Source organism: Brugia malayi (assembly GCF_000002995.4).
Source record: "Brugia malayi strain FR3 genome assembly, contig: Bm_v4_Chr2_contig_001, whole genome shotgun sequence".
Taxonomy (NCBI): domain Eukaryota; kingdom Metazoa; phylum Nematoda; class Chromadorea; order Rhabditida; family Onchocercidae; genus Brugia; species Brugia malayi.
The window spans coordinates 5,303,486-5,331,455 of record NW_025062476.1 but is presented as its reverse complement, the minus strand read 5'-3'; the positions used below and the strand labels follow the sequence as shown (position 1 = coordinate 5,331,455).

The following is a 27,970-nucleotide window of genomic DNA, read 5'->3' as shown; positions in this document are numbered from 1 at the left end:
GTCAACGGAAGAAAGATTAAAGGCTTTGTGCTTGTTAGATGTTAAAAGTTATTGCGCAGCAAAAATCAACGCACAAACGATTTTGCGCGTGATTTGCTTAAAAACAAAAAGATTGCAGCATACAGCTGGAAATTTGAGACTTAGAAAATGCAAATCATTAATGTGCATCAAACTAAAATCAAGAAAAGGTTTATTTTCCAAATAATCATAGGCAATTCAGCAGTAATATCTCACAAAACTCAAACTTTATATCAAACAGTTCAGCTGAAAAAATAGCGACTAAAGATATCGAATTCAAAAGCAGAGAAAGAATCAAACAGGTGATTCATTTCTTAGCTCACCAAATTTTTGAATTTGAAAATTGGTGAGTTATGAAAACGATCCTTTGGATTTACTATAGTATTACTTAACTCACATAAATTTTAGCAGTCAACAAACAATAGAATCAGTTTTTGTTGAGATTTAACAAGGTCTACGATCGCGCGCTCGTTGTCGTGGTGCGCTTTTGATGATATTGTCCACACGAAGAATCTGTAAGTTATAAAACAGTTTTATTTCCAAACTTAAAGTTACGGTGACAATATGATATTGCACACAGTCCTTCAGAAATAATTGCAATTCAAACATTTTACCTGCTCAGCCGCTTCTGCTGCACTGGAAACCATACACAACTTTACACTGAACGACTCGATCAGACCTTTTTCAATAACGTCCGTTGGCTCCCCTTTTTCAATATCTGAAAATTTGTACACGGCAATAACTTCGAACGAAATCATGTGTTTCGCAGTATGCTATTGTTGATAACTGAAAATAAAAGGTATCGAACAGTTATTCTAAGTAACTGTAATCAAAGACACCTCATTACTACCTCATTTTCCATTTAATATCTCTTTTACGTGTGCATAACATTTTTTTCGAAGTGATGTGTCATGTATACATTTTATAGATGAAAAGATCAAAAGTTATCTCGCCTTCCAATATATCTAAAAATCAGACACTGACCATGCATGATCAAGAAAACACACGAACTAACCAATTCCCATGCTATGATTATTATTGCTGTGGTAAGCACGTAACTTTGATACGATTTCTGCACTGTCCAGACCAGCATTATCGCAAATGTAAGTTGGTAATTGTGCCAGTGCACGAGCAAATGCCTCTACAGCAAGCGACTCCTTCCCAGCAATCTTAATTTGAGAAACTTACTATACGAAACATTAGAAAAAGTAGCCAAATCATCCTCAGTTTTAAAATCTTTATTTCAGCTATTGATGAATTGAGTATATTTCAATTTAATTGTTATTGATACCTTCTGACTTTCGGACATCGCTGCAGTGCTCATCAAAATTTCGGACGCTCCTGCGCCGGCGACAGTGAGTGCTTCCTTAATATGAGTCACTAAGACACATAACGCGTCATGAAGTGATCTTTCCGCTTCATCAAGAATTTGTTGAGTAGAACCACGGACAACAATACTGCAAGCCTCACCTACAAAGAGTAATAAAGCAATAATTTGTGCAATCCAGTAAATCACAAAAAAAGAACTAAATATATTTTCAAATACTGATAAAAATAGAAAATGAATTCAACTGTCAGGAAAAGACAATAAAAAAAGTCGCTAAAGATACTTCACAAAGATCTACTCATACCAATAGGAACACCAGAAAATCGCAGCAGCCGATCCTCACCAACCATAACTTCCTCGATGAGATCACAAGAACCAAGTTTAACTAATTCAGGTGAATCAAATGTTGACACGATTTCACCACCTATAAATAATGAAATAGAACCTTTAACAGGTAAAAATAGAATCTGCTGAATTGAAAGGTCATGAAAACACACCAAGAACAAGAGCGAGTCTTTCTATTCCTTCAAAATCGGCATGCTCGATGGCCATGATACCAGCATCAGCAAAGAGCTGCTCCGGATAATTGTATATCAACTGACGGTTGATAAATACGTTAATTTTATGTGCTAGGATTTTATTTACCTGCAATAGGAATTTGATTTCAGACCATCTGAATTGACGTGAAGGATGATTTTTGAAAATGCTATTGCTAATAGTACAAACTAAACTGTCTAATTCGTAAACCAACCTTGTCCTTCATTTTTTGTTTTTCAGCAACTTCCAGTTCTGCAACTTTAGCTACAGAATCAACACGCACTCTTGAACCGAATACTTTCACCTAGAAATTAAATTGTTTCCTTCTAACAGATTTATATATTCCTAAGATCCAAAAAAAAGTCCCAGATTGACTCAAGGACGGCAAGCGCCACTAACAGTGGATGCGTTCCGTAAACTACAAATTCTAGAAATTCGGAACTACCTGAGCAAAGATACACCTAATTATAGTAGATATATTCAAGCAAATACAAAAAAATGCATACTGAACTATGAGATAATGGAATAGTAATTTCGCTGTTTGCGTTCAAAATGATAGCAATACTACTTCTATTTACTTAAGACTTTCAGCCCCATCCACTAAACAGTGCATAAACAAACCTTGTCGGTATCCATCGGCGTATTAGCAATCAGAATTTTTGCATTTTCAACTTTTTTTGGTTGGTACATGCCTGGACGTTTTTCAAGCAAAAACCCTTAAAATGGGAAATGAACCGCATGCAGCAATGTTTTAATAACTAAAAAGAAATAAACTAAAAAAAAAACTAAAAAAAAAAGAAATTGCTAGGAAATAATAGTGTCACTTCTGTTAAGCAATCACTATCGCCTTTGATACGAATAGCGAATACAATGAGAAGTATACAATTTACCAAGAGAATCGATCTTATAGATGAAGTCATCAACAAGGGTCTGCTCTTGGAAAGGGAATTAAATATCCTTACCAAACAACAGTTCCATAATCCAGTCTCATAATAACTGACATAATTTTTTCCACATCATATCTTTTACTCTAACCTTCATCCAGATAACTGTCATCCATCGAACCACCCAGTTTTTTGATAATCTGAATTGATTCCAGACATCCAGAACCTTTCAGACGCAACACAGCATCAACGGCAAGTTGAGCAAAATGTTCCTTATGTTGCGCTAAAATCTTGGAACCCAGTGTTGTTCGAGCTATTTTCAACAAGTCATCACGCATATCTGTTGGACTAGAAGTTTTAGCCGATGCTCGGAGCGCATCTTGGGCTATTTTTAAAGCTCGTCGATAGCCAGCAATAATTGTCTGTGGATGAATTCGGGCAGCAACCAGTCGTTCGGCTTCTTTCAATAGCTCAGCAGCAAGAACGGTCACTGATGTTGTTCCATCACCCACTTCCGAATCTTGTGTCATCGAAATTTCTAAGTAATAAGAACTTCATATTGCCAGGAAAAAAAAAGCACAGATGAAAGTGAAAAAAGTAGAGACTGATGGATGACTATGATTTCCAAATTACGAGTTTATCCTCAATATCAGTATTATGCTCAGTAACGGTCATAATCCACCAGAATTTCTGCCTTAAAGAGAGCACTCTGAAAATTAACTACTAATAACCTCATTCACTTACCGACGAGAACTTTCGCAGCTGGATTGTCAACACCAATAGCTTTCAAAATAGTAGCTCCATCATTTGTTACCTGCACTTGCTGTGAGTCACCTTCACCACACAACAAAATCTTATCCTTAAATGTATTATAAATTCGAGATCCACGAGTATGAGAAAAAAGAAGAAAAACACATACACAAAACAACTGAACCTTGAACCCTAAAGACTTCCTGTTTTTAAACAATTAATGCATCATGTAATGGAAGAAGCTTTACAAGAAATACTTAACACAATCATCAGAATTATCATAGACAAACTGTCAAATTGTCTGCAATAAATTCTCAATATCCATACAAAAACGACATAAAAAATATAAAATTCTCTTAACATTTTGCATTTTGAAACAATTAACTAACCATTCCTTTCGGTCCCAATGTAGACTTTACTAAATCACCAATTGCGATTGCACCAACAAATGATGATAAACGTGCTCCTTCACCTCGTTCTTCATGAGCATTTTGTTTTAATATTTGTACTGGAAGCATAGCTGAAGCGAACTTTATCTACAATATTTTATAAAAAGTGAAGTATTTTAGAAGTAAAAGAAAAAGCGAAAAAAAAATACAAGAAACAGAAGTAAAAATGAGAACTGAAAACAAGTTCATTCTTCACATACAGATATTCTACAAATCGAACAAAATTCCAAATACAATGCCCTGCAATACCTTCAACTAAATATTCATCGGTCAGTGAAACTCCGTTCTCGAAGTTACACAGCGTGCCCTTTGACCCTCCTTCTCTCCATCCACAGTATCATTCTTTTCCTCCTGGCTTAACTATCTGATAGCTAATATATCAGAATCCTTATACTACATTTACATCAGCCTTATCAGACCACTCTAAACTCCCATTCATTCGTTATCTACAGAAAGAAGCTAATAATAGGCCCATATAATTTAAACAAGTAAAAAGCCTAATATTTTCATTGTAACCGCAAAAACATCAAACAAAGTTTTCTAGCGAGATTATCCTATTATATAGCAAACCATTAGCAAACCCAAGGTTTTCCAATGGTTTGCTGAAAATTTTCGGAGTAATACTGTGCAACGATGACCCTATTATGTTATCACTTAGTGGTTACTTAATGCAAATAGGACTTCTCTTAGTTGTTGTTGAGGGGCAGAAATGTTTTGCACGCAGATATAGAGAAGCTAATTGTATGATAGTTGCATTGCAGAAGGTTGTATATGTAATGTAAAGCAGTTTTGCATTTCATGAAGTTTATAAGTGAAACAAAACAAACAAGACAATGGTTTTGGGGTACTCCGATCATTGGGATTTTATAGGCACCTTTTTTGCTAAATGTTATATAGAACAATATTGCGATAGACCTTCACTTATTGATGTCTTCATCAGTTATAATATGAAGTGCTTATTATTTACGGTTTACTGCAAGGGTAAGTTTTAAGAAAATCATGAAGTGATTTATAGGAAAAAGCTGCAGTGAAGTATGAAAGAATTCGTTGAAAAATATAGCACAGGCACGATAAATCCTCCTGCAGACGAATATGGTCCACGGTTAGTTAATAAACATTTCGAAAATAAAATATTCAGAAAGTCAGAAAGCCGATGTTGGAAGAGCTGTTACTATTATTATCTACTGTTATTGATGACAACAATTAAATGTTAGATATTAATGTGAAGTTTTTCGAAATGTTTAATAAAAACCTTTTTCAAGAATATTAGTCCTATCATGAATGTGTTAAAGTTATTAGACAAAAGGAATAATTTGTTCTAAACATTCACTTTTTATAAGTTTTCGTCGCTTTTTATATACACTGATTTTAACGGGTTTGCAAAGATAATTTAGTACGACACGACATGTCTACTGGAGAAAACGATTCGTCGAACAAGCGCTTCATTCTAGCACTGCACAATCTGATGATACCGTTATAACAATTCCCAGTACCACCATCAATAATGCACCATCTTCATCAAAGGTTCTGATGAGTGGACTAATTCTTTTCCATTATTCTTCAAGTGTTGTAGTGGATATTTTCCTCCAAGGTTTTATAAATTGTGACGCGTTATCTTTTATAACTTTACTTGTGACAACAACTGTGAACAATTGATGCATTTCGGTCAAATTATGGTAGAAATGTTTTTATAAAATATAAAATCATCAGGAGATTATGACAAGTGGCGATATTATTTCGGCAATCAACGGAATTTATGACGACCCAGAATCAGTCAGTCGGCATTTATTTGATTTATTGCGTTCTCCAAATGAAGATGACGATATACAAGGCGAAGTACATCCTTTCTTCAAAACAGGACAGAATTTATAAGAAGGAAGCATTTACATTTTGCAAGCATGTAGTGCTTTGGTCTGCAACAGATACTTCATACAGTGCTGAGATATGAGGTTACTGTAGAAGCAGAGTGGTTTCGTATATTTTTCTAATGCAGAATTTTGTGCCAAAATCTGAATTCATTTTCTGTACTTCACAGCGATTGGAAATAGTTGACTGAAAAATGCTGCTTCATTTCTGCAGACTAATTAGTCCAGTAATTGACTTCTTTCTTTTCCAGCTTATCGATTTACTTGGATTTGAGCAGTTTGATTTAGTTAGCAAAATATTGTCATCGAGAGAGGAGTTGTTAAATTCTTATAACTCAGTTCGTCAGGATATTGCTCAAACTACGAAACTGGAGAGAATATTGGTATAACACTGATATGAAAAAAGTTCAATTTATTTAATTGTCTTAAGGAAATAATGAGATAAACTCTTTTTTCTTTTCTAGTATTTGAAGCTTTACAATTTGCAAGGATTGTCTGCTTGCTGCCGCAAATAACATAATAAATAGAAGTTTTCATTTAAAATTTTTGACTATTACAATTTTCATCTAATTTGAAATTTAAGCAAAAATTCTGTTTTAAATTTTTCGAGAAAGCCCTGACAGTTCATATCAAATTTAGCAACAATCACAAAAGCAAAGGGAACAGCCGTTGTATTGTCAACAGGTAATAGTTCAGTCAAATGCCGATGTAAACATGCGCAAAATGGCAAAGCGAGAGCAGAAACGTGCTGCTAAACAGCTAAATAAAATTACACAAAATCTAAGCGAAAGTGAAAAGCTTGAGTTGAAACAGGTCCAAAACGAAATGCTTAAAGAGAGGTTTGTTTTCTGAGGAAAATCTTTTTTCAGTGGTAATTCGATGTCGTGGGACACATTAAATTTTACTTTTATGCCAGGTTTCAAGAACTGGAGGCGGAACGGTGGTTGGAAACACTGCATGAAAATCGACGAACTATTCCACGTGAACGTTTTCCATATGTATACGATGCGTTAACCGAATCCGAACATATTTTTATCACTGTTGACGGGTCAAAGGTTTTGTTTGTTCAGTAATACGTAATTATATTTATGCGAAAAAATGGTAAAGGAAGAAGTATGGCAGGCTTTCCTTTTATTTTACAAATTACTGCAATTCCGAATTAAGTAAGTCCTAAAACCCCGTAATTAAAATATTGGGCATACTAGTTAATTGTTTTTCATGGTTTATTTTGCCTAGTGGGAGTTGTCACCTAATTAAAAGAGAAAAGAAAGGCTAGAATGATGTGAATTTAACTATATATTTTTTAAGCGATGTTTACCGGCAAATTCTTCTCGTGTAATTCGCGACACTTATGAAGAAGTTTATGTTCCTGCAATGGATAGATCTCAGGTCACAGCAGTGCAACAAATTAATATCGAGGATTTTGATGAGGTCGGAGATATTCTTTTATTTATTTAGCAGAAATACGTTTTGCTTCATCAAAATTTGTTTAGATGATGCACCTAGAAAAATGTTTGTATTTTTTGTTGGTTCAATTCCTATTTTGTACAGAATTTGATATTTTTTGTGGTTTCAGTTAGGAAAGAAGTGTTTTATTGGCTTCGAAAAACTTAATGTCATTCAATCATTGGTGTTTACGCAAGCTTACAAATCACAAGAAAATTTGTTGATTTGTGCTCCAACTGGTGCAGGTGTGATAATGTTTGTTTACATTTGTTGTAGACCCATCCAGAAGGGCTGACAAGTTTTAATATCTGTAATTAGGACGAACTTGAACTAATGTGCCAAAAATTTAGGTAAGACGAATATTGCACTATTGGCAATATTAAACACGATACATGCTTACATGGATAATGGTGTGATTCACAAAAATGATTTCAAAGTACGGCTTGGTTAACTGATAAAATAACACAAATTACAGTTGTGATGCTTATAAAAGTAATCCAGTTCTTTGCATCAAAAATATTATCGTTACATCGTAATCCTTTTGTGAAGTTCATTGCATCTGAAAATTTGTTCACTATGTTTGCATTATGTGAAACTGTCACAGATTGTTTATATCGCACCAATGAAAGCACTGGCAACTGAAATGACGATGAATTTTGCTAAGCGATTAGCTCCACTAAATTTACATGTACGTGAATTAACCGGTGACACAACACTTTCAAGGAAACAAATTGCCGAAACACAGGTGGAGAGACATTTTTCTATAGCTCGAGAAATTGAAACTAAATACGGGTAGATGTAATATTTAAACGAAGGAAATATACTTATATTTTGAAGACGGTTGAGAGAATAAAAGAAAAAAAAAAGTTATAGTGAAATTATTGGCATCTTTAAGTATGCTGACGGTAAACCTAAAGGTACCTTTTCAGTTTATTTATTGGTCCATTTTTTATGCATTTGCCATTCAGCACTAGAAAGTCTACTTCAATGGCTTGTACTCATGTTACTAGTAATAGTTGTGGAAGAATTATCAATTTTTTTTCACGTGACAGAAATTTATGTTTGAAGTATTTATTTAGATGCTTGTCCTAACTCCAGAAAAATGGGATGTTGTGACGAGAAAAGCTATCGATTTACCACTGTCAAAAATGGTACGGCTATTGATTATAGATGAAATTCATTTATTACACGATGATCGAGGACCGGTAATTGAAACCATAGTTGCTAGAACACTTCGACAGGTTTTACGTGTATTATTTGCGTTTTCTTTTTAATTTTAATTTTAATCTTTTATATGTTATAATTTATAACTGTTAGCTATTAAAAGTGATGCAACTATAAAATCCATTGGACTATATAAGTCTTGCCTTATTTTCTGATGAAATTTGCATTATATTTGTCTTATTAATTTGTTTTATTGATTCTGTATAATTGTCAGTAGTGACATTGATTACCTGTAGAAACATTATATTCTATTGCAATTGTTTTAACTTTAAATTACTGGATTACGCTCCTAATTTCAGGTGGAAATGAGTCAGCAATGTGTTAGGATTATTGGACTTTCTGCAACGCTACCAAATTATATCGATGTTGCAAGGTTTTTGCGTGTAAACCCCCATAAAGGGATGTTCTTCTTTGACGGCCGCTTTCGACCGGTTCCACTTTCACAAACGTAAAGTTTTTTAAAATTTTAAATTAGAAAATTAAAATGCAAAAAATCAAAACATACAAATATTGCAATAGAATACATTAAATTGTACGAAAACTTTTGATGTAATATGTAATAAATCACCCAATTTGTTGAATCCTTACTAGTGCGACATTTATGGATTATATTACGACATTCTTTTTAGTTTTATTGGTGTTCGTAATCCACGAAATATGGGACCAGATATAATGCGTGAAATGGACGAAGTGTGTTACGACAAAGTGCATCAGTTTGTGAGCAAAGGACATCAAGTTCTTGTCTTTGTAACAGCCCGTAATGCTACTACAAAATTAGCGACAACCTTCAGAGATGAAGCTGCAAAAAGGGTTTCTTTCCTGCAGTTCTTCAATATTATACACAGCATCAAACTCGAATACTTTTTAATATGTTGTGTCGTTAGGTCCTCTTTTAATAGTTTCAAATATTTTAATGATTTCCAAGTAACCAATACTTTTTGTTAATCTATTCAAATACTTTTTTAAATCTTTGTTAATCTTTTCAGGGAGAATTGAGTCATTTTTTACCTACAAATAATGGTTCAGTGCAGTACATTAATGCAATGAAATCGGTGATTCATAAAATTTCTTTTTCATCCATGTTTTAGAAGATATTTGTTGCAGTAGTAATAAATGAATGAATATTTGAGTAAATCTATTTTGTTAACAGAATAAACAACCGTGGCAAGCTTACCGTTGGTAATATGGTAGCAATAAAATCCACAAAAATGCAGTCGAAAGCTAAGATCAAATAAAGGAATTATATTTTTTTTTCAGATTCAAAACTATCGAAATGGTATGTTAGCGGAATTTTTTCGCCTTGGCTTTGGTATTCACCATGCTGGCTTACCACGCCGGGAACGTTTGATGACTGAAAAGTTCTTCGCTAATGGACATATTACCGTGCTTTTTTGCACTTCAACTCTTGCCTGGGGTATCAATTTGCCGGCACATGCTGTTGTTATTCGAGTAAGATTTCCATTGTTCATTTAGAGTTATTTACTTCTTTCCTGGATTTTAAGTTTTCTTACTGTGTTATGTTAAGTCATTGAAAATTATTGTTTAAAAGTGCAAGCTTTAAAAGTTTAAAAGTGCTATATATATATATATATATATATATATATATGTAGTTTATGTATTGAAACAAAAACTTCAAGATTTGTAAGATGTTCACAAACCCGAGCAAAATCATTTAGGGGACTGAAATCTTCAATGTTCAGAAAGGCGGTTTCAGTGATATAGGTGTTCTCGACGTGCAACAAATTTTTGGTCGAGCTGGTCGTCCACAATATGAGAGTTCAGGTAAATAATGAATCATTGTGATATTTACGGAATTCTATAGGCTATATATTTTGCAGTGCTGTAATATAGTCAAATGTTGCTCCTGTTAAAACTCTCTTCAGCGTAGACATGCCGCATTAACATTGTATCGTTTATTGCTAAACAATATATATGTCGTCTTTGATTGAATGAATAAGGCTTTCAGTCAACAAGAACTGACCAGTAATCGAATGGCTACATTATAATTATTTACAACTCATTCAATGCAATTCTGATATAGTCTGATAGGAATCTGTATTGAATTTGTAGTGCTAATTTTTAGAATTTCATCTATTTATCATGCGAACAAATTATAGGACATGGCGTAATCATTACATGGAAAAAAAGTATGCTGCAGTACTTAAATATGCTGCTTCGTCAAGCGCCCATTGAAAGCCAGTTTATGTCGCGAATTTACGATAATCTAAATGCCGAGATCTCTTTAGGTCCATTTCCTGTTTATTGATATCCTAAATATTATTACAGCGAGATACTAAAAAAGATTTTGTTGATTAAAGTTTTATTACTTCACCCAATTTTTTTGTCACTTATGCTTATTTAGTTAGGATTAATGAATTTACTTCGGAAATAACTTAATATCAAACTGTTGCAAGCGGGATTTTTTCTTCTGTTTATTGTAACTGCTGATTTCTATCGTACTTTTGAATTGAGAACGAAAATGAGTGTCTGTGACGTTCCAGGGACGGTGTCAAGTATTCCTGAAGCGGTCGAATGGCTCAAGTATACATATTTTTTTATTCGAGCTAAACTAAATCCCCTTGCATATGGAATACCTCGGAGTCAGTTAGAGCATGACCCTGATTTATATGAGTATTTAACACAAATGATGACGGAAGCAGCTGAGAAATTGGACAAAAATCAAATGATTAGGTTTGATAGTATGTAAGTTTTAATATTATAATTCTTTCTCTTAATTCACCAAGAATATTGTCATCAAAACCTAATTAAAACAGAATGGTTCATATAGATTATGATGAGGTTATTTTTTAAGTGTAATATGGAATATTGTAGAAATAATTTTAGAAATGGTTACGTGGCATCAACAGATCTTGGGCGAATAGCTTCAAATTATTACATGAAATATGAAACAATTGAAGTATTTATGAATGGAGTAGGAGGAATAAAATTGCAAGCATTCATGAGTGACGATATGATTTTATCGTTAATTGCATCAGCAACAGAATTTGATCAAATCAAGGTCGTAAATTAAGGTTTAATAAAGTAATTAAGATTTAATAGAGTAACTGTTTCATTTATTGCAATAGCTCGGATGGTAGTCTGTTCAAAAGTTCATAGCTAGTCATTTTAATCCACTAAAATACCTTTCCTTACATATAAAATCGGTTAAAAATTCTCTTCCTGCGAGTGTAAGATGAATGATATATCTACAAATTTTAACAATCCAATAAAATCATTCTTCTGTATCTTATTCAAAATTGTTTTGTTTATTTTTACTAATTGGAATATTCTTTTGATTAAGGTGCGAGAAGAAGAAATGATGGAATTGGAGGAACTTGTACAAACTTCCTGTCCTTTGCGGTTGAAAAGAGGTGCTTTAGCAACTGTACCGGGAAAAATAAACTGTTTAATCCAGGTAAATAATGAAGTTAATTATTTCGTAACAGAAATATCAGACTGTGGATGATGGATAGCCATGATTTTTTGTAGGCCCATATTTCACGAGCTTTCATTGGAAGTTATTCATTGGTTTCGGAGTCAATGTTTATTCAACAGAACTGTGATCGACTATGTCGTGCAATGTTTGAAATAACTTTGAGAAAGGGATGGGCTCAAGCAGCTAATGCAACTTTAGCTATGGCGAAATGTTTTGATAAGCAAGTGTGGTCATTTCAGACACCACTGAGGTAAGAATCTAAATTTCATGCTTTTCGCACATCTTTTATAATTTTTTATAGCTTTTGCAGATTAGTCTCTTCAACTTTTCTGTTATATCATTCATTTGGCGGTCGATCTCTTTAACTCACATTTTTTTCTGAGCAATTATATGAAAAAAAGAAGGATTATATTCTTGATGCTAAAATAATTAGTAAGTCAGTTTCTTTAACCAGATTTTATAATTTCTGTTGTAGACAGCTCAGTGACTTTATTCGAGCAGACTGGATTCCAAAAATTGAGCGACGAAAACTTTCTCATTATCAACTCTATGAGATGAGCGCAAAAGAACTTGGTAAAAAAGTTCAATTCTTATTTTTTCATGACTGCTATTTGCTTAAGTGCAAAAGGTTGCAAATAAATGTGCCAGAAAATAAATAGAAAATCGTCATTATCATAAATGGTTTTATTTAGGGACAATGTTAAGTTGTGATGGGCAGAAAATGTATGAAGCAGTACGCATGTTGCCAGTAATGAATTTGGAAGCTTCAGTCAAGCCTGTCACAAAGTTTGTAATATTTCTCATGCTTTTTTTTAACTGCATGATTTTTGCAGATTTTGGGGTAAAAAAGTTTAACCACTAGTTTGATTTTGTGGTCATTTCTCATTTTAAAGTTGTTTTGAAGTATTTTCACCAAGTATCTTTTTTATAAGTTTCTGAAAGTTTTGCTTTACTATGAAAAATAGCCCCTCTATTAAATATAAAAGACTTTTGTGTTTTTCATATTTCTTTTAGAACTTTTATGTTCATTACAAAGAATGTAAAATAAACCAAAGGAACTTTTCCAGAACTCAGTCTTCGAAAATTCCTTTACATTATTGACATTCTTGCTTGCGAGCATTAAAAAAAAAGGACTTTTGGAGGATTTTGGTAAAAAATCTTGGTAAAATTGTTTTCGAAAAAATTAAAATGATAAATGGTATGTTTATTTGAGCACCAAAGTATCTGTAGTTTATGAATTATTTGATCACTTTGCAGCACGATCATTCAAGTGACTGTAATTTTAACGCCAGATTTCATTTGGAATGAACATTTTCTTGGTTCAACTGGTGTTCAAGTTTTCTGGATTTTTGTTGAGGATATCAATGAAAACATTATCATTCATCATGATCAGATCGTGGTTAATAAGAATAAGGTTTATAAATTATCTTTTCTCTTTTCAACTCTTATTCAATTGTAAATTATTATTTTTTACAGCCAGCGAAAGTTGATATTGTAGTGACAAAAAATTTTTTGAATTGAATCCAGTGTTTTTTTTTGCAAATTTTTCTGTCACATGTTTTAACATCTACTGTATACGATTTATTTTTTCGCACTCATTTTTTCTTTTGTAGGTCCGTAACAGTGAACCACAAAATCTCATTTTTACGGTGCCAATCAGAGATCAGCAATTAACCCACAATTATCAGGTGCGTGTTGCAAGTGATCGATACGTGGTTGATGATAGTGTTGTTCCCATTTCGATGCATAATTGTGTTTTGCCATCTTCACATTGTCCGCATACGGGTATGATTATTTCTTTCATGGCAAATTGTATATATCTAAACTTCCACTTCTTTTTTTGTGTACAGTTGAAGTACATTGGTTTCGTTAGTAATTTCGGGTCTTACTATTATGCTGAATTTTTTAGTTTCTTATTAATTAAACGAGCTCTATACTCAAAATTACAGATTTGCTAGATTTGGATCCGTTACCATTAACGGCTTTGAAAAATGAGACGTTCCAGTCGATTTACAGTTTCGAATTTTTTAATCCAGTGCAGACACAGGTTATTTTTCTATTCATTTCCTTTCATTCTCTCTGCCTTTAATGGCCTCGGAATTTTTTTGTGAAACAATTTATAAACTAATTTTATTATAGGTTTTCTACTGTTTGTATAATACAGATCAGAATGCTTTAATAGGCGCACCAACTGGTTCCGGTAAAACTCTTTGTGCTGAACTGGCAATGTATCGTATTTTTCGCGAATATCCAGCTAAGAAGGTTTGGTTCATCAAGAATTGCTTAAATTGATTTTTTAAATTTATTTTTGTTGCGAATGGAATCTAGTAAATAAAATTTTAGATTTTGTAAAATAATTTGAAATTATTGGTTATCCTAAAGATTTGGTTATTTTTTATTCTGAGGAATAAATGGATTGCTATTTGCAGTGTGTGTACATTGCACCGTTAAAAGCTTTAGTGCGCGAACGTGTTTCTGATTGGGATGATAAGTTTCGAAAGCTGAATATAAGGTTTTGTATTTTTCCGATTCATTTATCATTTTTTGTTTTTGCACAACTGTTTATTATTCCTCTAGATCGAAATTAACTTCCGTATTTCTGTTTTCTGTTTTTGGTCATTTACTTTCTTTTCTCAGATAGTATACAAGATGCTTGTACTTCCTGGAAGCATCATTCTTTGAACTTTAATTTCCATTATATGTAAGGTTTACATATGATCTGCTTAGTACTAATTTTAAGGACAGTTGAGCTTACTGGTGATCATTCACCGGATATTCGCAGCTTGAGTTCAGCCAAAATTGTGATTACAACGCCGGAAAAGTGGGATGGTATAACACGCAGCTGGGAAATTCGTCAATATGTCAAAGATGTTGCGCTTGTAATTGTCGATGAAATTCATCTTCTAGGTGTTGAAAGAGGTGCTGTATTGGAAGCAATTATAACAAGGTAGGCAGGATAACGATCTATGTTATGTTATGGATGGTCCCAAATATTTCCTTTATTTTTATATTCCTGATTATCTGAAATTCGCAAAGGTTGGTCATTAGAGATACCTATACATTTGTATTTTGAAATGTTGAAAATTCATAATTACTTCAGGAATTTCTTTCAGATTAAAGCTGATGGCTAGAAAAGAGGGATCGCGCAATCCTGTTCGTGTAGTTGGCCTTTCTACTGCTCTCGCTAATGCAGGCGATGTGGCAGAATGGTTAGGTGTTGACGATGTAAGCTGATAAATTTAATAAATTTGATTTTTTTCTTGTTAGAATACTATAGATAACCCAAGCACTTGAAACATTATAAAAATCTCGTTTTTACAAAGAGTAATTTAGGCTGGTCTTTTCAATTTTCGACCAAACGTGCGACCTGTACCTATTGAGGTGCACATTGCTGGTTTTCCAGGTCAGCATTATTGCCCTCGAATGGCTTTAATGAATCGACCAGCTTTTAAAGGTGTTTTTTTTTTTTTGTCTAAAAATTCCATTTTTTCATTGTTAAACAATCAGTTTGCATTGTTAAATCGCCAGTCTCCTTTTTAATAGGATTGTATCTTCATATGGAATTTTTTTAGTCTTTTTACGTGATTTTTTTTATTATTTGACTTCATCTGGTTCTTTTTTTTTTTTGATTAGCAAAGTTTTTTAGCAATCAAAAGTTATTCTCCCTGTAAACCAGCTCTTATATTTGTGGCATCACGACGTCAGACACGATTAACTGCGATGTCATTTGTTTCGCAGCTCGTTACTGATGATGACCCACGACAGTGGCTTCATATGGATATGGAAGAAGTGTGTAAAATTTTCATCTATATCTCATATTTCAATATATTAAAACTGGTATCAATTAGATCTTGCGGTATGGCATGACGATATAAATAACTTTCCGACTTCCAACAAGTTGATATTTTTAATGATATCTACCTTATTCATGAAAGGAATATTAAAAAAAAAGTGTTTATGCAGTAATTGAATAATGAAAAATTAATCAAAATAAGGTGTAGCGCATTACATTTTAAAAAATGTCGAACTTTCAGAATCTTCTTTATTTAAGTATCTTGACAATGATTTCCTTGCAGCTTGAGCAATTAATAACAACATTGAAAGATGAGAATTTGAAATTAACATTGCCATTCGGCGTGGGAATGCATCATGCTGGTTTACAACAGCACGAAAGGAGCATTGTTGAACGGGTATCTTGAGCACAAATTTTTATTAAAATTTGTTTGTTTTGTGTTTACCGATACTCTTTTCTATGATATTTAAGAAGAGTAAAAGACAGAAAAGTGCTCCCTTTTCCAATTTCCATGTGACAGATTTGTGTTATGAAAAGTTTTGTGTTCGAACGATTTATTGCCGAAATCATAGATGTTAAGTTTTATTTAGTTGGAAAAAAGGATTTTCATTGTAAAGAAAGACAATCCTCCATAACAGAAAAATAATCCATAACAGTAAATTATATTTAAGTTTTATCTCTTTTATGATTTACTTCTATGGGGAAATAATTTTCAGCTTTTTGTTCAAAAAAAGATTCAAGTTATGGTTGCTACAGCAACCTTAGCTTGGGGTATTAATATGCCGGCACACTTGGTTGTTGTTAAAGGGACCGAATATTACGATGGGAAAACTCATAAGTACATTGATTTCCCGGTTACAGGTATGAGCTTAATTTTATTATGTTAAAAAATATTTCTTTTAAGTCATCTAGTTCAATATAAACCTTATTCAACTGATATGTGGAGACATTATAAGCAATCTGAAATCTCTAAGAATATGTGTATATTTTAAGATCCCGAAGAGTATGTATAAAAATTATAATGTGTAATTTCTCATAAACCGAAATTAATATGTATAATACATTAAGTACAAGGGCTCGTGATATCAAGGAGAATAGAATTAAGGAGAAGGATAAAAAATTTTAAATTTATTGAAATTAAACTTTTAGATGTTTTGCAAATGATAGGCCGTGCTGGTCGGCCGCAGTTTGACGATTCTGCTGTTGCTGTTATTTATGTTCAGGATATTAAGAAAAACTTCTATAAACGATTCCTCTACGAACCTTTTCCGGTTGAGTCAAGGTGATTTGTTGAAAATACTTTTTTTTTTTTTTTAATTATTATCCTGTATGATAAGCTCACTTGGTTTTTGGAGAATAAAATTACATTATCGATCCAGTTCTCAATTTTATCTATATTTAGTTATTAAGCTTTTGTTTCTTTGGAAGGAATATGAATTTTACTTCCAAAGACATAAAAAAAAAGACATAAAAAAGAATTTTACTTTTACTTCCAACTGAAATACATTAAAACACTGTACGTCGGATTTCTCTTATAGCTCTCAGTGATTGTATATATAAAAAAAGATGCACATAAGTAAATCAGAACTTACTCGTTCTGTCTTTGACATTTCTTGTCATTTCAGTTTGCTCATGGCATTGCCAAATCATGTAAATGCAGAAATTTACGCTGGAACTATTGCTTCAGAACAACATGTAATGGAATACATTGCTAATACATACCTTTATCGTCGTCTTTTTGCAAATCCAAGGTAAGAATTTGTATTTATATGAGTTCGATTTCATCTTTTTTTAAGGAAGATATTTGGATCTAATTGTAGTAAGTTGTGCAGTTGTAAAAAACATATTACTTTGTTCTAGCTGAATATAAGTGAATAACGAAATCTGATATTATTTTTTACAGTTATTATGGTATTGTGGATACAACACCAGAAGCTCTAACACAATTCCTTGTGGAAGTGGTTGATAATTGTATTGAAGAACTTGTGCTTTCTAACTGTATTATCATTAATGAAGTATGTTTATTTCACAAGAAAGTATTATTCTTCTTGAAGATTGAAATGTTTTTTTCTTATAGAAAATGATCGTTTTGAGTATTGGAAAAGTGGAAATTTTCGGGATATAATTTCCTTACCAAATTAAATTAGCATTTCTCTACTTTTTCTTAGTATTATAAATATGATATTTTGAATTGTGTTACTATTTATTTATATTGTTTTAAATTAATCTTCTATATCAAATTTCAGGACGAGCAGTCACTTATTTCAGCTCCGCTTGGAGCTATCGCAAGCGTTTATTATTTGAATCATAAAACTGTACGATTTTTTGCCAGTTGTCTCACGCCTACAGCAACGGTAGAAGAGCTTATAAAAGTTTTAGCAGTACGTTTCAGTTTTTTTTTTTTAATTTTGCATTTATATAAACCATTAATGGATTTTGCTGCTATGCAATGAAGAGTTGCCTTGTACTGTTTCCAGAATACAGGAATTTTTTTTTTACTAAGTTGTTTATTAAGAATGATACTGTTCAGGAAGATTCTCTTTGACTATCTGAAGAGATTGAGGAAAGCTATTTCAGGATTGCCCAGAATATGATGAGATACCTGTTCGACATAATGAAGATCAAATTAATGGGTCAGTTTTCTTTCACTAATTATTAATATCGCATCGCAGATACATATGTTCTTAACTCCTTTTATGTTTCTGCTGAATAGTTTAGCTTCAACAACTGGCATTGAGTGACCTGTATTTATTTTTTAAAATTAATTTCAGTCATCTACAACAGATTATGCCACTTAAATTGCCAGTTGATGCTGCTTTGGATTCTTCACATACAAAGGCATTTCTACTGTTGGAAGCTCATTTAAGTCATATAAAGCTGATGACAGATTACATAACTGACCAACGCTCAATGTTAGATCAGTGTTTTCGTATCTTAAATGTAATGATTTTTTGGAACTTATTAAATAAGTATGTTTATTGAATAAACTGAAACTATGAGAACATTTGTGAGACATTAAATTATGAAGTAGATGGAAACGAATAATTGACTGAAGCGATATTTAGAAGTCAAATTATAATTCGTCACTAACTTGAAATACATATTTTCTAAATTTGTGCTTAGGATGATTGTTCATTAAAATTAGGAATTGTATAAAAAATTTTCCAAGCTTAAAATGTGTTTTAAATTGTTAATATTTTATTAGGCAATGTTGGATATAAGTATCTTGCATAAGTGGCTATCAACTGCTCTTTCTGTTATTATTTTGATGCAAATGATCGCTCAGGCTGTTTGGCACACAGATCATCCCTTGCTGGTCGTTCCTCATTTCAGTGAGGAAATTATCGAAAGAATTGGGTAAGTACGAAATATTTCCAAGCCACTAAACTTTTCAACTTTTTCTGTGTATGAATGTCACTGGACTGGATGGTTTGCTATGCTTTCGATTAAGTTGAAATTGTTAAATCTTGATTAGTCTACCAGTAATGAAAATATCAATGACAGTAAGCACGACTATATTATTTGTTTAAAAAAAGTCTTTTATTTCTTTTTTTTTTTTCTCAAAATTAATTTAGCTGTTGATTATAGGACTGATTTAACAATACCTATATTAAAAAATCACTTTGGTCTTGATAAAGCAAATATCGAACAGGCTAGGAAAAAGGCCATAAAGAAACTTTTGGACATGACAGTTATCGATGAATTTCAAGCAACGGAGGTTTTTGCTTGTTTTAATATTTCTTATCTGTGTAATATTGATGTTTTTCTTTTCGGAATTTTAGTTCTAATATTGAATCATTGAAAAAAGTTTCTTAGAAGAAGGTAATGTTGAGCGGAAATTATATTTAAGAAGAAGTGAATAATAGCTGCATTAATATGCTAGCTAGACCAACTATTAAGTCCATAATTCCATTAAAAATATGTGATTAAAATCTGCGCTATCTTTTCAGCTCACCCTTTTTTCTGTCATTCGTTATAACTACATGCTTTTCTTCCATTGCTAAATCTATGCTATTCATCACATTTGCTAACTGTACTGAATTTGTCTTAGTGATATTATAATTTCAGGCTGTTGATACTCTTTTAAAATGGCCAATATTACAGCCAAGGAAATGTGTGTTATGTGATACAAATCAGGTTTTCGAAATCGATTATTTGCAAGATGAACGATGGCCAAAGTACATAACTGCTGAATCAGATATGTTATACCGTATGTTATTCACTGTCGAATTAATCGGCCCGTATAAAGTATGTTCATAATTTTAATCAGATATAAAAATTTATACGAATACGTTTTCTTGCGTATTTTTGTTTTCGATTACAAGTTTCTATTTCAATCAGAAAAATTAACTAGCCGAATAAAACAGCCATGTTTTAGTTTGAAACGAACGCCTTTTGTCCACGTTTCCATAAAGAAAAAACTGCTGGATGGATTGTGATCATCGGTGAGAAAGATACAGGCGAATTACTGTGCTGTAAAAAATTATCGATTACCGGTTCTAAGCAACTCAGTATTCCATTTAGGATGCCCAAACGATTGTAAGTTTTCGTATTTTATGGATTGAAAAAAGTGCAAAATTTTTGAAAATTTCACATTTCAAAGAAACTGAGAGATACGAGTACTAAAACGACTTCAATTTTCCAGATAGCTGACGATTTTCTATTACAAATTTTTTAATTATTTCCACATAACAAATGAAATGTTAATGTTTTAAAACAGCAACATATTTAGCATATCCTTTGATGTAAAATCCTGTGATTTATTCTGAGAAATTTGTAATGTATACTATGGATATTGAAAGACAACTATGAGAAACTTATCAACGAGTGATACGACATTTTAAGTCAGCTAGAAAAAAGCTTATGCATGGATTGATTTTAATTTATGCTTATTGAATTGTTACTTGCTTTCTGCTTTCCAGAGGTCGACATATTTTTACAACTTTTATCATGTCCGATTCTTACATTGGCATCGATCAGGAATACAATCTTCATTGCGACATCGTTGAAAAGAAAGTGTCGGATAATTCGATACTTTAGATGAAAACTTTTAAAGTTGCAGCACTGATAATAATGTGATCATACTATTTTACCACTGCTGTTTTTTCTTCCGACTGATAGCTTATCAATTTGCTATAGATACTCCATTTTATCACTTTTATCACTTCATTTTATAATTCCGTCTTTCAGTTTTTATTTTGTAGTTAGTTCGTATATTTCTTGCGATTTTTTGAAAAAATTTGCAAGTTTTTGTAGCTAGCTGATTTCTGAAGTGACCGATTTCTGGGATATTTTTTCTTGTAAAATAAATATTCCAATAATCTGGATTATGTTTTTTCTTTTTTTTTTTTTTCTAAAGAAATGCACCTCAAATAGAATCTACTGAAAATTACAGTGTAGGAATGTTCATGCTGCATGTATGTCATAATAATTGACAATTTGTAAAGTGATGTGAATATTTTTCTTTAAATCTTTAAAGTGATAAAAAGTTTTGTCACATAGCAGTTTAACAAAATTCGACATTGCACCGTTAAGGTTCTATTTTTGTTCATGTATGCTTTGTTTTTTCTTTCTTTCTTTCTTTCTTTTTTTTTTTTTTTTGTTGAATTTTGATTAGATTATGTCTTTCTTTAATACGATTCGATTATTGGAAGGTTTTACGGACTATAACTAAATTTCACTTATGAAAATAGAATAACTTTAGACAATGGCGGTAGTTTTTTATAGCTTCTTGGTTATAAATTTTTTCATTTAGTCATAAATTGAAAAATTTTGAAGATATTATATAAAAAATTAGAAATGTTTATTGCGAACTATTTGTGTACTTGAATTTGATTTTAAAAAATTTTGATGTAACTTATAACTTGAAAGTATTAGATTAAAATAAAAATAAGAAATGAATAAAATTTGAAATACCATTGTCATTTAATAAAATTAGGGACAGCTATGTAATCATTTAGTTGGCAGTGAATTTAGACTTTTCATATGATGAAATATGACCTTTCATATGTCTTTAATTGTTAACGGTGCATTTTCTTGTTTTGGTGTTATTTGCGTGTGGTATCTGTGTGTTTAAAATGTTTCCACCCAGTCATTTTGCAGACTTGTTCCTGCACTGTGCATTATTCTGTTTACATGCTATTTTAAGTTTTTAAAAATTCAATCAGGGTTAGTTGATTACTGTTATAGCATTAAATGATAACCTTTTCTCAAGGACTCTTAGTATTCTGCTTATCGGGTAGAAAAAAAAAGTGGAAAAAAAGATTAAAGTACACTGTAACATATGATAGAGTTCTGAGATGTGACATATTCATTTTGAAACATATTGATTGTCTGATCGGTCTTCAACTACGTTTTGACATATGATGATGATACTATGGGATGATCTTTGAACTTTAATTATTTCCAATTCATGTACGGTGGTTTTTGTTGTCTTTTTGTTTGAAAGTGAAAAAGAAGGAATATAGTTGGATTAAATCTCTTACTCGATTAATAGGTTGAAACTATTTTAATGCAGGAGATCTAATTTTATAAAGAAACGTTTTCATATGGTTTGCTTGTAGAAAAAGCGTTGGGCAATTGCATTAGTTTTACAGAAATGTCTAGATTTCAGGAAGTTCAATAACGCTTACTAAATTCAACAATGGGAAAAATAGATATTCAACAGTTGGATGATGTAGCAAATCATCTGCGTATTGATTCGATCAAAATGACTTGTGCAGCTAAATCAGGTCATCCCACAAGTTCGTGCTCAGCTGCGGAGATTATTGCAACTCTTTTCTTTAATGAAATGAAGTTTGACAAAACATTTCCAAAAAATCCATCTTCTGATCGTTTCGTTTTATCAAAGGTTTTGTTTTTTTTTTTTCTTTTTTTTTTTCGAGTAGTTTTTTACGATATTGTAGGAAATAAACAGTAAGTGATTTGATTTCAAATCATAAAAATTGCAATAGTATTTCTTTTATTTAAGGGTCATGCATGCCCGGTACTGTATGCTGCATGGCATCAAGCGGGACATATATCAACATCTGATATGATGAATATACGGAAGGTTACTTGTGATCTAGAAGGTCATCCAACGCCACGACTAGACTTTATCGATGTTGCTACTGGCTCTCTCGGACAAGGCCTCTCATGTGCTGCAGGAATGGCTTATGCTGGAAAATATATTGATAATGTATACTTCTTGAACCACACTTATATGCTTAGATTATGAAATTTTTATCATCTGGCTAGCTTAGTAGATAACAGATCTATGGTTTCTAGACATCGAAGGGTGGCATTTGACATTTTCACAGATTTACATGCTTCTTGTTTATTTAACCATATAAACTGTTTTTACAGAGATTTTTACAGAGTATCAGTCAGATTATTGCCTATTCACCAAAATTTGTTTCTTGAAAAAACTTCTTTAAATTTAGGCAAGTTATCGTGTATATTGTCTATTGGGTGATGGTGAATGCGCTGAAGGTTCGGTGTGGGAAGCTGCAGGTATGTTTTGTTCTTTAATTGTAACGATTTTTGATATTTAGATGAAAAATCGATATGTCGTGTGCTATTTAATAGCGTTAAAGTTGCTAATCAGAAATTACAAAATAAATTAATCAATTACTTGAATATTTAATATTCCAGCATTTGCATCATACTACAAATTGGACAATTTGGTTGCAATCGTAGACATGAATCGTCTAGGACAAACGCAACAGACGATGCTAGGACATGATGCTGATGCTATGGCAAAACGCTTTGAGTCATTTGGATGTCATACAGTTGTTGTTAATGGCTGTAATGTCGTAGAGCTACTAAATGCGTATAACATTGCACGGTTGTGGATTTATTTAGAAAAAAAAATATGAAAAAAAAAAAGAAGATTTTCACATGTATTTTGTATAATTTTTACTTTAATACTGCAATTTACAATTTCAGATATTTCACTTCAGTGTAACGGTAAGAGATAAGATCAGCACTTGATCAGACATTTCAAAATTTTTTACTAGTTTCAAAAGGCGATGAATCCTGTTAATACAAGCCAAAGCTAAAGTCTGTACTCTGGCAATAATATTGTGGAGGGTTTAAAACAGTTACTTGCTATTTGGAATTAAACGTAGTTGAAATGAAGTTCATTGTAATATTTTTCGATTTATTTAGTCAAACAAAAGATAGACCAACAGCCATCATTGCAAAAACGCTCAAAGGAAAAGGTATCATTGGAATTGAAGATGAAGTAAGTTTTCGTATTTTTAAAATATAATCTTTTGATGACTGAACAGTTTGTGCTACTGCAATAATTATAGGGGTTCAGTTCCAGTTAGTTCGCCAGTTTAAAATCAATAGTTATTCATGCTTTGTCAAATTTAATAACTACTACTTTAGGCCACTTTAATGCTAAACAGATTAGCAGTGGTGTCCTAGTGTAGAGACAAGTTTGACCATTAGTATCACTCCTCGAAAGGAGGTTCGGGACCTTGTAGATGTCGTTTGAAACTAAAATATTGTACAGCAGAGCACCAGCTATGACCGGAGGAATAAATTGCCGGGAATATCCTAGATTCTCTGCTAGATCATAATTGTTGGCTGTTTGACGGGATACGAACTTATGTTGCTATGTTGTATCACGATTGGGTGGCCAGGTACAAGCGTAATACAATCACTCGGAATTAACTTTTTCAAGTTTATTATAAGATATATATTAAATGAATTATCGAAGTTGATGCGATAAGTATATGTAAATAAAAAGAAAAAAAAAAGAAGACTTATAGCTGTGTAACTCGCCATTTTAAACAGTTTTGACGCAACCATTTGCTTTAATATCTCGTCAAGCATTGTCAATTTCCAGCTTATCTTACATTTAATATTAATTTCATTTTGTAATTTATTTGATTTTATTTTAGGATAACTGGCACGGAAAACCAGTGCCTGAAAGTACTATTGAGGCAATTGAACAACGTCTTATGAACAAAGCAGATATTGCCGGAACACTTCAAATAAATCTTCCAGTAAATGATGCTCCAAATGTTCAGCTACCAATTGGTCATATTAAAATGGCATCACCAGAATACACAGTTGGTGATAAGGTATTCTTTATATTCCTTTAGAATTGTATGTATTTTTAGCAGATATATTAAAATTAATTTTGATTCGTCTAGAAAAGATGATGACCAATAATGCAGCAGATCAAGGTACGGGTTGTATTTAGGCAGATGTTGAAGTTCTGCTTGCTAAAAGAATGCAACCTACATCTATCAAAACTAAGTCTATAATCATACAATTATTTGGGAGAAATATAATCATGTAATGGATTTTTGGTCATATTGTACTTCCTAGTATTAAGCTAGCTATGGTTTTTAAACTTCACAATTTTTTAAACTTTGACGGTGCACAAATGATCCATAATCTGCACTGCCATTGTTAGAAGACTAACGTACCTAAAAATATGGTAGATAGATGTTCATGTGATTCCAACCTTCTTAGTGTCAAAAGACTCCTTTATTTATCTTAATTTTTCATCGGTATGGATGGCTATTTCAGGTGGCAACTCGCCAGGCTTATGGTATAGCATTAGCAAAATTGGGTGATGCCTGTCCACGAATAATTGGATTAGATGGTGATACCAAAAATTCAACATTTAGTGAGAATTTGCTTAAGAAACATCCAGGACAATTCGTGGAATGCTTTATTGCGGAACAAAATCTTGTTGGAGTCGCTGTTGGTTTGCAGTGTCGTGATCGTGCTATTCCATTTGCAAGGTTTATTTTATTGATAACTTTTAATTAAGACAAGATTTAGTTGATTTCAGCTTCCATATTTTTTAAACTCAAGAGGAACAAACTTATTGCATTTAAAGTTAAAGTTCAATTTAAAAACATGGACTAATATTACCATCATTATTCAATATATGATCAAATACACTTTTCAACAATACATCAGCATACCTTCTAATTCTTTCCATAGTTATGCTTTCAATGTTCACATCTCGATTTTTTAACCGTTTAAAAAAATTAATTGAATATTCGGGAGTTATATTCATTACCAAAGCTTTTTATCTATTTTACTATAGTATCAGAATATAAAAGTCATCATTACTTATTCTCAGATTTCTCAATTTCAATATTATTGTAGCGTGTTATATATACATGTATACGCAACCAATCATATAGCCTTTGTTTGAAGGCATTATTGTAAGTTTACGGTGTGCAGTCTTATATTTCTTATTATATATAAGTGTTAATTTTGTATAATTAACAAGGCGATATTGAAATTATGCATCTAGAAAATCTTTTTAAAATTGATGCCGATTTATTTTTCATTTCCCAACTTTTTGTCACATAAAACTAATTTAATTCTTTCTGTTTTTGATTTTGAAGGGAATTTATTTTTGCTATTATCAAAAGTTAATTTTTTACTGGTATGGAAAAGTGCATGTAATATATGTTTAGTAGAATTGCATTTGTAGTCTAGTTTTATTGGTAGTACTGCATGCAGTTTAGTAGTTGAAAGTAATATAAAATAATTTTGTTTTAAAATAAGGAAAAAAGCAAAATTGTGAAGTGGGCAGTTTCGAGGAAAAAATTTCCGAAGCATTAAATGCATTGCATTCAAAGCCGAATAATTTTATTAATGTGTGGAATTTGCAATATACAGCGGTCTCCACTGATGAAAATTAGATATCAATAAACTAATGGAAATTTATTCCTCGTTTATGTTTTAATTTCAAATGATATTTGAATTAGTGTCTTAATTTTTAATATTATGAAATCTGTTGTTTGTGATCATGGTGTGCTCACAGATTTTCAATTATTGATGATTTTGTAAGTTTCTTAAATTATAGCACATTCGCTGCATTCTTCACACGTGCTGCTGATCAGCTTCGTATGGCTGCGGTATCATTTGCAAACATAAAATGTGTTGGTTCGCATGTTGGTGTTTCTATTGGGGAAGATGGTCCGTCACAAATGGGTTTAGAAGATATCGCATTGTTTCGGTATGTTCATTTTGAATAGCTAAATTCTTCGCTTATATTTTCATAAAATTTTAACTATTATATTAATAAATTTAGAACTATACCTGGATCTATCGTATTCTATCCAACTGATGCAGTAGCAGCAGAGCGGGCAACTGAATTGGCTGCCAATACTCGTGGTATTGCATTTATACGTACTGGACGCCCTGCTTGTCCAGTTATCTATGGCAATGATGAGAAATTCGAAATTGGAAAAGGAAAAGTGAATGATTATTGCTGTCTTTTCTAATTATATAAATTAACTTTTAGACATCTCTTTTTTGAATACGATGCATTTAATTGATTTGATTCTCTGTTTTTTTGCTAAACAGTAATTAGTATGCAGTTTGTTCTCATTTCAGATTGTTCATGATGCAACGAAACCAAAAGTACTGATAATCGGTGCAGGTATTACACTTTATGAAGCAAAAAAAGCAGCAGATAAATTGCAGTCGGAGAGTGTAGAAGTAATTGTGATGGATCCATTCACAATTAAACCGCTTGATAAAGATTTGATTGTAAAATCGGCCAGAAGAGCAGAAAATCGTATAATTACAGTGGAGGATCATTATCAAGCCGGAGGTATTACTTTCTACTATTCGAATATTAAATTAAGATCATTATGTAATTTCTTTTATGATAGAAGGGAATTGTCCATCCTTGTTTTCTCAGCTGTTACGATTGTAGAATTTGTAAAACTGCATCATTTACTGCAATATCTGATGACGGTATTGAACCGCGGTTTTATTCCGGACTTCTAAAGAAAGTTTTTGATATACGATTTTGTCAAAAATATCGACAAATTTCTTTTTATTTAAGGCATTGGTGAGGCCGTATGCCAAGCTGTTTCCGATCAGAAGGATATACGCGTTCGTTCATTATTCGTTCTTGATGTTCCACATTCCGGACCATCGGACGTACTACTTGAAAAATACGGAATTTCAGCGAAATGTATTGTTGATGCTGTACATCAATTCATTCATCCACCAAATTAAATGATTTTAAGACTTTAAAAAGTTTCGAAAAGTGCTTCTTAATTTTTAAGCAATTATTTTTCATTTAATTACTTTCTTCATCTTAAAAGGAAGACATTTCGACAACAACTAATTCGACTTCAGTGATTTTGTAATGTGGGCTTATCATTCAAATATTTAAATATTGCATTCTGGCGTTAATTCATTCATTTCTCTTTCTCTACACTCAGTTTAATTCACTGAATTTGTTTTATGAATTCCTTATCCA

General features: G+C 32.1%; 3 protein-coding genes across 3 annotated transcripts; 2 read left to right on the top strand and 1 right to left on the bottom strand.

Annotated features, from left to right (window-relative positions):
- Positions 1-462: 462 nt before the first annotated feature.
- Positions 463-4,034, bottom strand: Bma-cct-2 (T-complex protein 1, beta subunit, putative; the record flags this gene model as incomplete). Its single annotated transcript, XM_001897126.1, has 11 exons — positions 463-531; positions 633-736; positions 1,034-1,187; positions 1,310-1,488; positions 1,650-1,769; positions 1,843-1,990; positions 2,097-2,186; positions 2,504-2,598; positions 2,918-3,304; positions 3,511-3,625; positions 3,906-4,034. The coding sequence occupies 11 exons, from the start codon at positions 4,032-4,034 to the stop codon at positions 463-465; spliced, it is 1,590 nt and encodes a 529-aa protein (XP_001897161.1).
- A 965-nt stretch (positions 4,035-4,999) lies between these two features.
- Positions 5,000-20,769, top strand: Bm13792 (Type III restriction enzyme, res subunit family protein; the record flags this gene model as incomplete). The annotated part of the gene is made up of 45 exons (XM_043078495.1): positions 5,000-5,067; positions 5,360-5,489; positions 5,676-5,801; positions 6,082-6,213; positions 6,470-6,669; positions 6,747-6,885; positions 7,139-7,261; positions 7,407-7,521; positions 7,627-7,712; positions 7,881-8,021; positions 8,356-8,517; positions 8,800-8,948; positions 9,130-9,310; positions 9,487-9,552; positions 9,758-9,949; positions 10,177-10,282; positions 10,618-10,746; positions 11,002-11,203; positions 11,345-11,519; positions 11,802-11,915; positions 11,990-12,186; positions 12,412-12,509; positions 12,629-12,722; positions 13,194-13,350; positions 13,550-13,721; positions 13,886-13,983; positions 14,076-14,198; positions 14,366-14,448; positions 14,677-14,883; positions 15,050-15,161; positions 15,270-15,390; positions 15,583-15,725; positions 16,013-16,126; positions 16,446-16,590; positions 16,879-17,011; positions 17,355-17,480; positions 17,633-17,744; positions 17,976-18,110; positions 18,307-18,362; positions 18,501-18,669; positions 18,935-19,086; positions 19,318-19,447; positions 19,798-19,977; positions 20,108-20,268; positions 20,652-20,769. 45 exons carry the CDS (start codon positions 5,000-5,002, stop codon positions 20,767-20,769), a joined length of 6,072 nt encoding a protein of 2,023 aa, XP_042934429.1.
- A 1,603-nt stretch (positions 20,770-22,372) lies between these two features.
- On the top strand, positions 22,373-27,723 carry Bma-tkt-1 (transketolase, putative; the record flags this gene model as incomplete). Its single annotated transcript, XM_001893493.1, has 11 exons — positions 22,373-22,579; positions 22,700-22,906; positions 23,151-23,220; positions 23,362-23,554; positions 23,878-23,953; positions 24,621-24,803; positions 25,258-25,475; positions 26,558-26,710; positions 26,786-26,951; positions 27,091-27,310; positions 27,548-27,723. The coding sequence occupies 11 exons, from the start codon at positions 22,373-22,375 to the stop codon at positions 27,721-27,723; spliced, it is 1,869 nt and encodes a 622-aa protein (XP_001893528.1).
- Positions 27,724-27,970: the final 247 nt, after the last annotated feature.